Below are 15581 nucleotides of genomic sequence, written 5' to 3'. Positions count from 1 at the left end.
ACTTGGGGTTATCTATACGTGTTAATCGTAAACGTGCGCGGGATGTGTGAAAAAGAACACCCGTGTTATAATGACTGTTCTTCCCCACCAAAAGAGGATAAAAAAGTTGCATTCATTTAAATATAAGCATTAGTTGAATCTATTAACAATGGCATAGGGCTAGGGAACCACGGGTAAGTGAGTTGCATTCATACACCTATTCAAATACGTGCATCAGTTAAAACTATATCGCGGCAATGGGCCATAACGTTGCGCTTGAGTGTTTATTTATATCGCCTTCTCCACTTGACCATTGAGCTAGGAAACCAGGACCGTCTTTAACGACTGGAAATAGCAACCAAGCAATACATCGAATTTAATCGGCCATTTGAACCAGCGACCGAACTAAAATTGCTGCAGAAATCTATGAAAAGCGCAAACAGTAACCTAAGTGTATTTTTAGCTCTGTTGAATCAGTTTTAAATCGGGGAGTGGCAAAACGCGGCAAACTGGGGATCTATTGGCTTAATTTAGCTCGTTGATTATAGGTCTTTACTCCGTAAGGATTACTATAAGCCTATGAGCTTACTTGCCCTGTAATTATCTGTAATTGATAAGCGCTACAACACAAAGCTAGTAAAGAGAGCGTTGGCTGCAAATATACAACATCTTACTATTTATTTATCTGTCATATGACAATTTAGTGGGTTATACCGTGTTTTATGTTGAGTATTATATGCATGGTAATATTTGGTAGAGTCGTGTGCTTAATGGGTTGTCTAAATTATCAGCAATACATGAAAAAAAGAAAAATCCCCAGAAGTAATCACACACAAAGTAACATACTTGGCAACTCGTAAGCTGGCACGAGGTGTTAAACCCGTGTGATAACAACTGTCGTTTTCCGGCCACGCGAGGATAAAGTAAGTTACATTCATTCATGCCTCTATAGCGCTTGGAGGTGTGTCTAAAAGTATAAGATTATAGGCAGTTTTGTTTGTTCAAAAACGACTTAAAATTTCACCTTCAACCATTGGGCAATTAGGTGGGATACATATCGTGCGCGTGCGGCAATAAAACGCATGTAAGTTGTGGGTGATTTTGTTAAAAGCCGGGCGTTTAAAGTCGAAACCGAGTCGTTTTTTCGACTTTAACTGAACTTGCGAGTCCTTGCTTTGACAGAATGCTTCCGGTGGTGATTCACAGTTTTGAACAATTTACTGAAATAGAAGGTGTTCCGCACGCACCAGCAACCGCATTACACTGCGATTAATGACGATCATTGGTAACTGACGCCTCTTAGTCAAACAAAACAATCTTGTTCGATGTCACTTGGAGTCATTAAGGTTAATACATTGACCCCAATGCATGTTCATTGCGACAGTTAGGCATGAAGTAGGAAACAAATGCGAAATCGGAAATAGCCATAAAATGGGGTTGACGACTTTGCTTCGAAAATGAGTAACTTTATGACCTTTCCTTGTTTTGCAAAAGATAAATTTCAGCTTTAATAATTAAAGTAAAACTGCTGGTGAAAAAAATTAAGTGGAAAATTCAATTTTGCAAAGCTCGGAAAGGGTCATCAAATTGGCTAAAAGACCTCGCTTTGAAAATGATTCATTTCCTAAATTGAGTCTCACCGTCAGGTGTAGATTTGAAGGGATCTTCAGGTAAGCCAGGAACGTCTTCAGTCACCACAATTGCCGTTAAGATCACCTGTAGCACTCTACAGTTGCTAAGTAGGGTTTAATAAGCCACTTAGCCGCATTAAGCCTCTCGAGTGGCCATCCTGATCAGCATTTTCTGTATCGTCCTATAGCATTCCGCGGTAACAGACTGGCCGCTTGTACTTTTAAGTATGAGACCGCTCGAAAAACAATCGCCCCTGCTGCGCCTTATGGCACTTGCAGACCACATTAGGAAATGCTGTCACATTTGCGCCCGAAAGAGACGTATTACCCGACACGCGGTCTTATACAAACGTAATTAATTGGCGGCAAATGTTCCGGGCACCGGGGTGCTTTGCTTTATTACGATTGACAAAAACACAGATAAAGAATCGAAAGTTTTTTACAGCAGCATACAAACTTTAAACGGGCGAAGCGGAGTATTCCATAAGTAAAAGTGGATCAGTAAAATATTTTGATCACTAAAAAACATTCATCGAGAAAAAAACAGCAAAATGTTGGACGTTTAAAACCAAACTAGCAAAACAATAAAAGCATTGGGAAGTTACCGGTTCAACGCTGTAATATAACTTCCATACACATCAATACAAAATTATATACAAAATATACAAGAGTGGGCGATAGCCCTTTGGTCCGCTTCTATTTGCTGCAAATGGAAATCTAAAAATAACAGTGCAATCAAAATACAACTCAAGAATATGATGTACAATAAATATTGACAAAGACAATCACATTCACACATACGTTTAAAACATTAATTGCAGATGTGTGTACAGGAATGCGTATGTTGACACAGAACAATTACAGTGAGATTGGTGCCTGAAGTCGTACCGACCTAATATATAAATATACGCGGTATATAACTTGTTTTCATGCTTAAATATGTATATAACAATATATAGGAACCTATGTACAGATAACACTGTGTTTGCGGTAAAAATGTCACTCGAATCGCCTAAGCGCGAGACTAGTTGAAAATATAGTTTGATCGTAATAACATTGAAACGTGCTTATGTACAAAGAACGAATGATTTTTAACATTAGATAATATCTGGAACCGCAGGGGTAGGAACAGGTAGGGGGTTATTGGTTCGAGCCCAGCTTTTGTCGGTGTTTCTCATCTTAGGCATGCTCTGCCGCATTCTATGCTTTGGTCGCATTGTATAGAAGGCGTAAGGTTCCGAGGGTGGCTGGTTTGAATCCCGGGGCAGGCAGGTATCGTCGTACGAGCGACCATTGTAATGAGAAAAATCCTCATTTTTACTTGGTGACTTAAAAGACGAAGTGTTGGTTGTTGGGCTCCCATATTCATAACTTGCTGTAGGAGAAGTGTATTCTATCTCTTTCCAGCCAACTACTGTCGGTACAACCGGGTCTTCGTCATATGCTGGGCTCATGAAGGTTTCTACATCTGGCATTAAAGTTCCGTTCATTTTCTCCTTCTTGTTCCGTTTGTTCTTTTTGAGTTTAAAAAGCCGGATGCTCTTTTTGAGCTTGCTTTTATTGGATTCTGAAGGAGTCAATCGTTCGCTTGGTGTTGTCGGCGAGTTCTCGCTGAATCCCTCTTCTTCTGAGCTCTCTTCGTGGTACTCCGGACTTCGGAAGTTATTGATGTCCTCTTCCTCCAAATCTTTAAGACTCTGGGATGAGGAATCTTCTTCTCTTGTTTCCTCCGGAGAAAACACATCGTCCTCCTCACGTTCAGAAAGAGAGTATTTGATGACGTTCGCATCTTGACTACCTTTCTTCTTTCGAGACTTTTTTGACCCTCTAGTCGATGCAAACGTCTGTGCTGTGAGAATCCCCTTGGCTACGATGAAAGCTTTTCGGGATGATCCTGGCTTCTCTTTGAAACTCGACGGTGGGGAACTAAAGGAAGAACTGACAAACCCGCTACTGGTGGAGTCTCCTGAAGCGGAAGACGAGATAGCTAGAGATCTTCGGGGACCTGAGCTCTGTTGTGTGAGAGGAGTCGTTTCACCCAGAGAGGACCTTGGTTCAGGAGTCTTGTTTTCGCTCTCTTCAGGAGGCGAGGGATACCAGGACGTTGATACCGGTAAAGTGCTGAATAACGGCGGGGAAGAGACATCAGCAGACGGTGAGAGAACGCACGGAGGCGGAGGAGGGAAGTTGGAATCATCTCGAGGAATTGTCGAACCTTCGATGTTCTCATAGTCGTGTTCATCTAAAGGGATAAAGTTCTGATTCTCGTATAAGTCTGGGACGGTAGATCTTTTCACAAAAGGGGAGATAGGAAGATAATTCGGGTTGGTTACAATCCTTGGGGGCGTGGAAGATCGTCTAACAGGGTGGTCCTGTGTTGAACCATAGTTGTCTGTGCTTTGGTGGGAACCCATTTTGACTTTCGACTTTGTAACAAAAGTTGGCCGGACTATTTGGGATAACTTGCCGCCTGGTTTTCGATTCATTACATGGGCGACACCAACTGTTCGGTTGTTGTTCGTATTCTGTTGGGGGTTTTGATGGTTTGGAGTTTGGCTGTCACTGTCGAATATATCTTCACTCCATGCGCTCCCTTCGTCCATGCTATCTTGTGAGGGTCTTGCGAAATTTTCAACGATATGTAAGTTGCTGAACTCGGCGTTCTGAGAGCGGCTTGCATGGGCTGCGTTGTTTAGCGGCTCCTGTATTCCCTCAAACACTGAATCGTTACTTCTTTCTGAAGGATGGGAACGCGCTGATGAAGGCTCAATAGAAACTCTAGGAGGGTAGTCCTTCTTTGGCCGACGGCAAAAGAAGCGACGGGTTTCAGCCTCTTTATTTTTTCTCCCCTGAAAAATTATATACCATTGGTTAATATGTTGACGACAGCTTTTGGGTTAATACATATACAGAAAACATTTATTCGCTTTAAAAGTGAAGTGTAGTAGAAGGGTGGAGTAAGATGGGACATGTTTCTATATTCTCGTCCTAAACAAATAATATTTACAAAACTATAACTGTATAGCAGCTACGCTGTAAAAGTCCATCGCGGTAATTAATTGTTAAAACACGATTCGGAAATATAGGATTTAGGAACTAACAACACCCGATCTTACTCTACAGTATTATATAAATGTGGAATCTAAAACAAAGGCTTTAAAATAAAACAAGTAAATATACATTTCTTACCATGCCATGAGGTGCGTTTTCTTTCTGGCACAACGTCGTAGTACAGTTTCTAGCGGATCGGCGCCTGTTATATAACATTATTATAGGCAACAAGCTATCTACAATCTTTTATACAAGTGCTTTCTATCTTCTATCTCAATAAACTTAACATGCGACATGCATCCTATATTAAACCCCTAAAATATATTCTATTTTTTGTGGATGAGGTGCTTGTCAAGGAACAACACCCTGAAAGCCCGTGTAACCATAATGTAATTCTTCCTTGATCTTTACTGCTATTGAGCCAATAACAGGTTTTGGATAGGACATAGATACGTACGTTTCAAACAAAATGTACGATACTGACGACCATTCTATGGAATTTTTACATTAACTATAGCGTTAAGTTTACAAAATGTTGTCTATTACTAATCTTGAAACATTTTTCAGGTCGTTTTTATATCTTTCGTTTTGGAAGAAAAAAATGAAACAAAAGTAATAGACTTTGAAACGTTTGTGTAACTTTTGGTTACATTATGCTTTAATTTTTAAAATAAGCCAATCTTTTAACGTAGGTCTGATGACCAGGTATATATGCGTATTTTTGTTGCATTAGTACATTTAGCTATGAAGACTGTAGTATTTATTGTAAAATTTGTTTTGTTCATGCTCTTTAATAAAGATATTCAGAACACAAGACTTACAGTTGTCTCTTTGCCCTGCATTTCACGATTATCAGGAAAATAAGCAAGACGAAGCAAAACACGCTTACGAGGCTGACAACCAATGGAAGTACAACACTTGCAGTATCAGCGCACTGGAATTGGCCTGTAGTTGCGAAATCGGTTTCTAAAAATAACAAAAAATAACTTTAGATACACTGAAGATTTTTTGGTTTGAAAAGAAAATCGTATCATACATATTGGGTGTCATGTGTGTATTGAAACCTACTAAAACCCGTGTTTTATGCGCACAAAATAATTCATTTATTCTACAGTCAAGAAAACAGAGCTTTAATAAATGGGCACGTACATTAAACAAGATTGTTGAACGAAAAGGTTTAATATAAACAGACACGTGCTCAAAACCGTATACTACAATGCTTTGCACTGTATTTTGTGTATTTTCCCTAAGCGTTTCGCGCCAGGACCTAACCCACACAGAATAAAATAAAGTGCCTCAAATAACACGCAGAGGTTCATTGCACTTGCGATTGTACAAATGCCCGATAACATCTGCGGTAAGTCGACAAAGATAAACCGCGACGCTATCGAGGCTTTGTAAGAATCGGCTTCTGTCAATATATTTTGGAATGATTGTCGAGCTTGGGATGAATGTAACTTATTCATTCTTGCGTATATTGGAGCAACGACAATTGTTATAACACTGGTGTTATGTTTTATACACCTCGTACCCGCTTACGAGTTACTACGTATGTAACTTTCTGTTTTGTAAGCATTTTCGTTTTTATGGTATTGTATAATAATTTACACAACCTATACTATAAGGGACCACTGGGTCGGGGATATTGCCAATTTTTACCCAAGGACACACGCCCACAATGGTAGCAGCACCGGGCATCGAACCCGAAAACTCTGGGCTTGAGGTGTAATTTTACCTTTATCATTGTTACAAGGGGGCAGATCGGTTCTTGCAGCGAATAAGTCTTGTTCATATGGTTGGGACGATTTTGTAGTAAGTGCTTTGCATTCACCACCTTGCCAAGCACAGTAAGGATTACCTGACTGTATGCAGGACCTGTTGGAGTCGGCTGGTCGTTATTAAATAGCTTCACATATAAATATATCTGAAAGCTTCTTATACATTACAATAGTAAAACAAAACTGTTGAGTTTTTTTTATTTATTGTATATGGGATAGAAGGACAGAGGAACAGGAATTATATAATGGACACACACCTAGTTAAAAAGTACATTACTGCATATGTGTCGTGGTTGATGGGCTAGAAGTACTAAACTATACATCCCGAATCCCCATCCTAAAAAAGTCACCTATACATAAAGCGCTGCACATACGTGTGTAATTCAATACACAGACACGTCACCAATAAATCTCACCTTTTACAAGTATACGCTTTACAAAACCTCTTCGGCACCGAAACCACACATCTACTGAATGCGACCAAAATAACATCGCTATTTGGAACCAGGGTGATACTTCGGACGCGTCTTTGGTTCCTGCTTTCTAGGATTTCAGCTCTGTCTTCTTCTCTACCGCATTCCTCTGCACTATACACTTGCCATATTTCCGAAAACGACGTATTTCGTGTCCGATCCGACCCTAACCCACTTGCGGAGACTTTCAATATATTTCCTTGGTCAGTGCCTGAAAATGAATGAATTAAACGTGTTAAGATTGCTATATTACTACGGGGGTAAGATGGGTGCCGTTAGCACATAAAGCGTATAATTCCTAAACGTATCCTTAACGATTAAAAACGCTTTAAAGATCCGTATATCATTACATCTTTAAGCAGCTATGTGCTATTCTACAAGAGAAGGTTCTACGTCGTAGCACGCCATGGAACTTAGGATGTCGGCCAGAATTAAGCACCCGAAGCCATTATTAAGTTAAACTGTATAACCGCGTCCCTAAAACGCTCTTGTGCTTTTTTTGATTAATGGTAAAGGCATCAGATATGGGATTAACTAATACACAAGTTAAGAGTATCTATTCTAACTTACCAATATAGATAACACTGACATTATGATGATTTGGTACGTTTAGGTTGGTTTCTACAGCAATGGCGGTAAAACGATCTTGCGTCTGCGTGCGAGTAAAGATAGCACTGCCACCTAGCGGTTGTACGGATTCCGACATAATCGTGTGTTCTTTAATAAACTTCAGAGTAAGGGCGGCTCGGACAGCTGAAACATAAACGTGCTTGATAAAAATGAATACTGAAAAACTCGCGACAATGCATTCTGTTTTCAGTTGCTAAATTCATTTAAGTTTAATGTTTAAAATAAAATTGCGTGTGTACAATGTTGAATTTGATGTATATATAGTAGTGTGGAGAAGATGGGACACCTTTAGCACATAATATCAAAATATCCTGATGGCGTTTTAAACAATTAACAACGGTCTATGGGAGTCGTGAGAAATACAGTTTTATATTCTTTGAATGTGTTTTGTTTACTACCAAATTGGACGAGAAAATAGAGTAAAAAGGTGTCCCATCTTCCCCACCCTACTATACATAACAGATACTCCAGAAGGCTGGGACAATTAAAAAACCGTATCAATACAAGTTACATTATAATACAAGTTACATTATATACATACGTTGTGTCCGACACTGGGCAGAGTGAGGGCGTGGGTTGTTTGGAGAATTTTTCCAACACCCAGAAGTTTGATCTCGCTCTTTGAAATTACCAGCCATGGCTCGAGCAATGTCATGCATAGTGTAAGCGCATACAGCCGACCCTGGGATACTGTTTCTGTAAATTTAAATAAAGTAATATATTTATCTCTTCAGTGTCGAATTTCGTTTCGTTTTTTTCCGAACGATTTTAATTTGCGAATCAATTTTAAATTTGGATGAGTAATATTAAGCGTATTTTGGTGTGATTTTTATCGTAAGCTACAACTACTGTTTATTTATTTGTCGATGGGCATACACAACAAATAGCCTCAAAATAGTTAACCATAGCAAACATATGGTTATGGGTATACAGATCTCTTTTATCAAGAGGCAGAGTAATTATAAGATTTCCCCCTATTGACTAATTCGATCAACTTTAGAGCTAAAGGAGACATATTTTTGTTCAGAGAACACTTAAGTTTAGTATTTTAAAATTGTTTAATTTTTTTTTGGAATTATATTAGAAAATGTAATAAAATTTATTAAATAAATTTGATTAAATATAAAATATGTTTAAAATTCTTACTCTGGCGTTGTCATGGTAGCGAAGACCGTCATCTGCCCGTTTAGATCAATAGGTTGAGTGACATGCTGTATCTCGTTGAAATAGAAAGGTCGATCGCCGGGTATTGAACAGTTCAGCCTGTAAGGTTTTGTTAATATTTGTGTGGGGAATGATGGGACACCTTTAGCACATAACATCCAAATAACCTGATCGTATTTTAAACAATTAACAACAGTATGTAGGGGGCGTGAGGTTACGGTTTCATAATTCTTTTGAGCGTTCTTTGGTTTCTAACAACTAGGACGATCAAATAGAATGAAAACGTGTCCTATCTACCCCCATCCTACTAATGCTTATTAGTTTCTTTAATAAGATTTTTATGCTTGTCACAACCTATGTGCTATAAACAAAACTTTTTTCCATGGAAACTTATAGTAATTGTATGTTCCGCAGACAATGTATAGAGGCCTGGTCTGGGAACACAAACTATTTTTCAAGGAAAGTTAGAGTAACCGGATTTCCCGCATGAGACAACAACAATGGTTTTTGGAGTTTCCAGTCATCTATAATTTATCGAAGGTTACTCGGAGTAGGGAAATGAGAAATATTCTCACGTGCAAGTCAATTAGGGGCCATGGGGGAGACATGAATTATGCAAAGTGCAAGCTGGCGGCGCCGCCTCGTGAATATTTTATACCTGGCTTTGAAAAAGGTGGTCCATTTGTTGCGAAGCAAGCTGTAACTCCCCCCTTCATCATTTTTGCAGACTTGGCCCACTCGGGAGAAAATGACCTGCATGGAAATGACGTCATTAACGTATGAAATATTAAGGGGGTGAAATATATACAAGGTTATTGCGCCATAGTGTGGATTTGTACATATAAGCAACCGTCTACACATAAACATTGAGTATTTAAGATTGGCTTGTAAACCACATCTATAGGATTGTCTGCCTATCTATTTCTTCCATCTTTACATAATAATAAGATCTATCATATAATCTACGGCAATGAAAGTCACATTCGGTTTAAAACGATAAAAATAAAAACCAAAGCAAATACAGTGCTGGCCTCAATTGTTATTTGTAACTCAGCGAATAAGCTTCAAATCACATTACCTTATTGTCCCTGGGATTTTGGCCAGATTTCACTCAATACCCCAACACCCTAACTCAACACTATTCATTTTCATTCTATTTTTACGTCCTTTTTGGTAGTAAACAAATAACAATAAAAGAATTATAAAACCGTTTCCTTACGACTCTCATAAACCGTTGTTAATTGTTTGAAACACGATCAGAGTGTTTAGATATTATGCGCTAAAGGTGTCCAATCTTCTCCGATCTTACTATAAGTTTGAAATACCTTATCTGTTTGATCTGATGCTTCTACCGCCTCCTCGCGGAAGAAGATGAAGACCTTCTCCATCGTGTCCACCATCCCAACGAAGCGAGGATCACCCAACCACCGAGATGCTTCATCCGTTGTTAACCTCGGAAGAGGAAGACTGCTTCCAACGATAGAGGGCGATCGTGGAAAGATGATGCTGGGATCGGTGACTGGACTCCGAGCAATGGAAGGATTGGATCGGAGAAGATCAGTTCGAAGAGCAGAGAAGAGGTAACCGTCTGTATGGTGAAGAAAGTTAATATATATAATATATATTAATATTGGGTGTGAAATTATGCCTACTGTGGGGTTTGGAATTTCTGGGTGGGATCAGAAATACCATAACATAAAAACATTGAATGTTCTCTATAATCTTTACAATGTTTAGGTAATGGGTCGAATTTGGCCTAAATCTCAGGTTGACAAAGACCTTACTCACAAAGAAAACATTAGTGTGTCACAACCATTGAAATGCAGGATCGAATTCCCGTCTCTCCGTTATTTTAGTTACATTTATGTCTTGCTGGTAATAGCTTACTTGAGTATGTGTAAGCGAAATGAGTCGCATCATCGTATGGGACTTTAAACCTCTCGATAGGCTGGGACTCCTGGAAGTTTTTATTGAACTTTCCCTGCAGCCACTGTGAATAAACGTTTTTTGTTTGAAACTATAGTGGTTTTCATAGCAGTCGTGCACAACGCTTCATAAGAATGATATTTTTTACCTAAACAAGTGAATGTAACTTGTTTATCTTTGCGTGGCGGGGCAACAAGAGTCGTTATAACACTATAGTCTGTTTCATACAGCTCGTGCTTACGAGTTACGACTAGTTTAATCGATCTGGAAGTATAAGGTACTTTAGATATGGTGGGATGGGGGGAAGACGGGACACCAATAGCACAGAATACTCAAATAAACTGATCGTGTTTTAAACGATTTACAACGGTTTATGGGAGTCGTTAGGAGACGGTTTTTTTTCATTGTTATTTGTTTACTACCAAATGAGACGAGAAAATAGATGAAAAGTATCCCATCTCCCCCGCCCTACCATTATAGAGAATGTGATGAGTTGCGCATTTTAAAAACATTCATGGAATATCTTTTTCCCTGATCACTTTAAACGATTAAGCTAACACACAACTTTACCTCGTATTCCCTGCAGGTTGGCCTGGCGGAGTTGGTTCCGCATACAAGTACAGCATTGGGTGTGATTGGTGTAACTACACGGATGTAATTCTGGCAGTTTCGGAGCAAAGTTGTTCTCTGGTAACAGTTGGTATCGTTTTGGGGGTACCACCTTAAGATCTGAGTTGTATAACACAGTGTTACAAAAGATAAATTTATTTAAAAAATAAGAATTTAAATTTTAGAGTGTTTTTGGGGGTATTGCTTCAACGCAAGCTCCTAACCTAAAAGTCCTTGGTTGGTTTATAAACGACTTTGTGATTGCGTTTTCGGTCAACTTAGGACAATGTAATGTAATTGAGTAATAGGTGGTATCTATGGGTAATAGGTCAACTACCAGGCTCTTAACCTATGGAAGTTCTTAATTTTAAATGGTAACGACACACTTGGCTCGACTTGATTGTGTTTTCATTGCATTTAATCTTAAATATTCGAAAAACTTTTCATAGTCTATTGTTCTAAATAGCAAATATTTTGGGTTATCACATCTAAAATGTTATCTATTCAGTGACGCGCATAAATGCACTACCGAGGTACTTTGAGACATAAATCATCTTACAGTAGGGGTATATAGCATATACTGTGAGGCCCTGTCTTATCGCACAAAACACAATCGCAATGGGATATATTTAAATATGCACCAGGGAGTCATCTTACTGAAGAAATACATCAATATTTAACACAAACCTGCTCAAATGAGATTCGGCGGTTCTTTGTGGTAAACGACTGAGGGTCGAAAACGTAAATGCTGTTCCTGTAATAAAGAAATATGAATGTAACTTATTTATCCTCGCGTGTGGCCTGAAAACGAGTCGTTAGAACACGGGTGTTCTGTTTCATACACCTCGTGTCAGCTTACGATATACCACGTACGCAACTTTATGGGTGTGTTTAACTGTATAAGTAATTGAATATCAAATCTGGCATTAACAAATGAAGTTTAAAACGTATTAAATATACCATGTATGCACGGGTCGTGTCTTTATGTAGAATTTTTCCATAAGAAGTCTAACTTAGATATAGTTAACTAATTAAGTATAAATATAGGTTTAAACTGGGAGTTATTTTTTTATTTTCCCCGTTCGTACATCTCGCTACCGTAATCAAAGAAACAAATGTTACTATAGTGGAGTGGGGAAAGATGGGACATGTTTACATGCTGTTTACTTGTCACATTTGTTAGTAAACAAAAAACATTTAATTAATTATAAAACCGACTCCCATAGACCGTTGGTAACTGTTTAAAATACGATCAGGATATTTGGATATTATTTTCTAAAGGTGTCCCATCTCCGTCCATCCCAATATAATGTTTAAAATTAAACTTTTTACTTTTTCATTTACCCAATTCTTATATCTTTTCTACCGTATAATCAAATAGACAAATGCAGTTGTTATTATTAAAATATCCCTTCTACTTTTAGGTTTAACGAGCATAGATAACAAACGACTTAAAATTTAATCCACAACCGTCATTACAAGCAGCACTAACAAAGTCAACCAGACAATAGCAGTGTCTTCTTCATGACGTCGTTTTGCGCATAATTAAGTCGTGCTTTGTACGCATGGCCAGCCATATGGCGATCGCATACGTTAATTAAAGGTACTGAGATTGGGATTCTGAATCGATTTGCTCCCAACGGTACCGTACAATTTAGACCAATGTGTACGCATTGTTCTATTGATCGTTTACTAAAAGTACAGACAGCGTAATTTCCCCTTGTTACCCGATTCGAAACTAAAGTTTGAAAATTTCATTTAACTGTCAGAAATCAGACAGAACGCATGGAAATCGATTCGTTACATTAACTCATGTTCCCGTTATCTTATATGACATCTGCTGCTATATCGGTGGTTCCATGACATTTATTCGGTATAGAACAGAACGGCACACTATAAAAGGAGGATGGGGGAAGATGGGACACCTTTTCATTTTTTTTCTCGTCCCATTTGGTAGTAAACAAAGAACATTCAAAGAATTCTAAAACTATATTCTCATGGCTCCCATAGACTATTGTTAATTGCTCAAAACACGATCAGGATGTTTGGGTGTTATATGCTAAAGGTGTCCCGTCTTTTTCCACCCTACTATATTTGGTATGTATTTTTACACCCATATACTATATGTTTTCTGCTATATATGAAAAGATTTTACAAGATACGGGTTTATATTCTGTAAATATTGTTTGTTTACAACCAAATGGGACGATATAGGGTATAAAACATGTCCCATCTTCCCCAACTTACTATATATTGGTAATGGTTATGAACAGGAAAAGCAAGTGATGTTGCAATCACATCAGCGCTACAATCATACAGTTATACTCCAGTAACGATACAATGCGTCGTTTCCTGCCATGCCAGGTTTCCTCATTACGTCAATTTTAATAAAAATAAACCAAACTGGTTCCTTGGGAGGTAAAACATGCAAACAACGAACCAGTTATATATAGAATATTAGACGCAAAGATATTCTATAATGTCATTCTTTTTATCGTTATATTTAGTAGTAAACAAAGCATATTTACTAAAAAGGCCTAATCCGGAAGTTTTGCTATTGGTATAGTATAATAATGACAGATAATATGCCAAGGCATTCCGTATTTTCATTATTTTCCTCGTCCCATTTAGTAGTAAACAAAGAATGTTTACATGATTTTATAATCATATTCTTACTGCTCTAAAAGAGCCCTGTTGATTGTCAAAAACACGAATAGGAAATATTGGATACTATGTCTCAACGGTATCCATTTTACTCTACACTAATATAGAGGAGAATTATGTGCTAACGTTATCCTGTTTACCCAACAGTGCTATTAATATATAAACCAAAGCACATCACCTTGCTGAAATTACAACTTTCTTGCCTATCGTTGTCACTTGTTGTACGTCTGTTAGTTCACCGGTTGTACCTCCTGGCCCTGACCCAACGAACACTGGCAAATGTGGTACGACTGTAAACAAAAGACAATGACTTTACAAAACGGTATCATAGCCTAAAGCGATTCTTCATACCTTTGCTGTCAAAACTCATGTTGGGTTCGGCATCTTTAGGAAACGCCACCCCGGGTAATGTTAAGCATAGACCAAGCAGAAGGCAAGTCAAGATGGTTACAAGTAAAGCCATGTTTTATCTGGCGCTTGCTATGCCAGTACAGGAAATCACATTCGTGATAACTACTACAACATTTTCCAATCATGTACTACAGCACTCTGAAACATTGTACTAACATTAGTTATTAAGAAGCAACCTATGCTACAGCCCTAACGAAAACATACTCTAATGTTTATGTACACAATACTCTGGCCTTTCAGTTTGTCGGTACGTGTTAGAGATACGTGCATATACGCCGCTACTGATATGCTTCTCCCTTATGTAAACCTATACATCTTGCCTGGCAGCATGCGTCCATCGCTTCCGTGATATCGACTGCCCTAAATACCGTCATGCTGTCACTCCATTAAACTGCATTGGAATCACAACTCCATACAGTAGACAAGCTCTCCAATGAGTCGCAACAGCAACAGCAACGACACCGCGTTTCAATGTGACTCGGAACAAGCAGTACGTGTTTTCCGCTTCACGCCGTTGGCACGTTACGTTTCACACGTGCGGCGTCCCTTTTGCCAATACCCGACGTCTAAGCCGCCTTACTGCATCTCAGCCATGTTTGTTGTTTATTTGTTTGCCATCTCTTGTTTTACTTGGAAATTCCCAACTGCCAACGCTTTGCTTTGATAACACCACCGACAAACAGAAACAGACACCACGAGTACATAGCAGGAAGTTATAATGACGTAACGTCACCTTACATCATAGCAGGTTAAACAAAGAGAATGAACCAACTTCATCCGCTCTATACAAAAGGCTGGACTTCACTATTTGATTGAAAAGGACTAAAAATAACTTTAAAAAATAGCAAACTGTAGAAAGCATATACACCAAATATGTATTTAACCTGTCTCCATAAACGCTGTGTGCAATTAACTGGTTTTAAATTAGGGCTGTCTTATATCTAAATTGTAGGTAATTAGCATTTACCATGCTGTCTTTATAAACAAATTGCTGAAATTCGTATATATACAATCAAATATCTATATCTAAATCAAACCTTGCATGTAAAAGCTAGAATAAGCTGTCAAGAGGCAGACGGGTACGACTGCATCAATGCAAATGGCGGCAGCTGCGACACAAAAAGAAAATCAATTATTAATTCTGTTCTTTCTTGCACTGAAAGCGGGCACATGCGAGGCAGAAAATCGTTACAGGAGAGCTCAAGGCCCACTCGGCAAAGCAAACGCTTTACTGATAAAATTGTAGCCCATATTTCTACTGTTAC

General features: G+C 38.5%; 1 protein-coding gene across 2 annotated transcripts; it reads right to left on the bottom strand.

The window, feature by feature from the left end:
• Positions 1–1980: 1980 nt before the first annotated feature.
• Positions 1981–15320, bottom strand: LOC100178887. Of its 2 annotated transcripts, none has more exons than XM_026834150.1 (15): positions 14637–15320; positions 14084–14195; positions 11929–11995; positions 11203–11361; positions 10594–10696; positions 10032–10294; positions 9365–9459; positions 8689–8805; positions 8084–8238; positions 7483–7665; positions 6856–7123; positions 6397–6536; positions 5483–5627; positions 4800–4863; positions 1981–4459 (listed from the first exon to the last, which is right to left on the bottom strand). In XM_026834150.1, the coding sequence occupies exons 1-15, from the start codon at positions 14644–14646 to the stop codon at positions 2708–2710; spliced, it is 3633 nt and encodes a 1210-aa protein (XP_026689951.1). In that variant the 5' UTR covers positions 14647–15320; the 3' UTR covers positions 1981–2707. The 2 variants fall into 2 exon arrangements, with proteins under 2 accessions (XP_026689951.1, XP_002125874.1); XM_002125838.5 differs by lacking the exon at positions 14637–15320 and adding an exon at positions 14257–14452.
• Between the last annotated feature and the right edge of the window lie 261 nt (positions 15321–15581).

The sequence above is a fragment of the Ciona intestinalis genome, chromosome 4 (assembly GCF_000224145.3).
Source record: "Ciona intestinalis chromosome 4, KH, whole genome shotgun sequence".
Lineage (NCBI taxonomy): Eukaryota > Metazoa > Chordata > Ascidiacea > Phlebobranchia > Cionidae > Ciona > Ciona intestinalis.
The sequence above is the reverse complement of the archived record's forward strand: the minus strand, read 5'-3'. Positions and strand labels throughout refer to the sequence as shown.

What these genes read in the sequence shown, in the direction of transcription:
- LOC100178887 (XM_002125838.5), bottom strand. Translation starts at nt 14,368, where the DNA reads ATGGCTTTACTTGTAACCATCTTGACTTGCCTTCTGCTTGGTCTATGC. An exon ending in CATGAGTTTTGACAGCAAAG is followed by an intron (nt 14,196 to 14,256) that starts GTATGAAGAATC and finishes TTTTGTTTACAG; the next exon opens with TCGTACCACATTTGCCAGTG. An exon ending in TTTCGCTTACACATACTCAA is followed by an intron (nt 10,295 to 10,593) that starts GTAAGCTATTAC and finishes TTCACCATACAG; the next exon opens with ACGGTTACCTCTTCTCTGCT.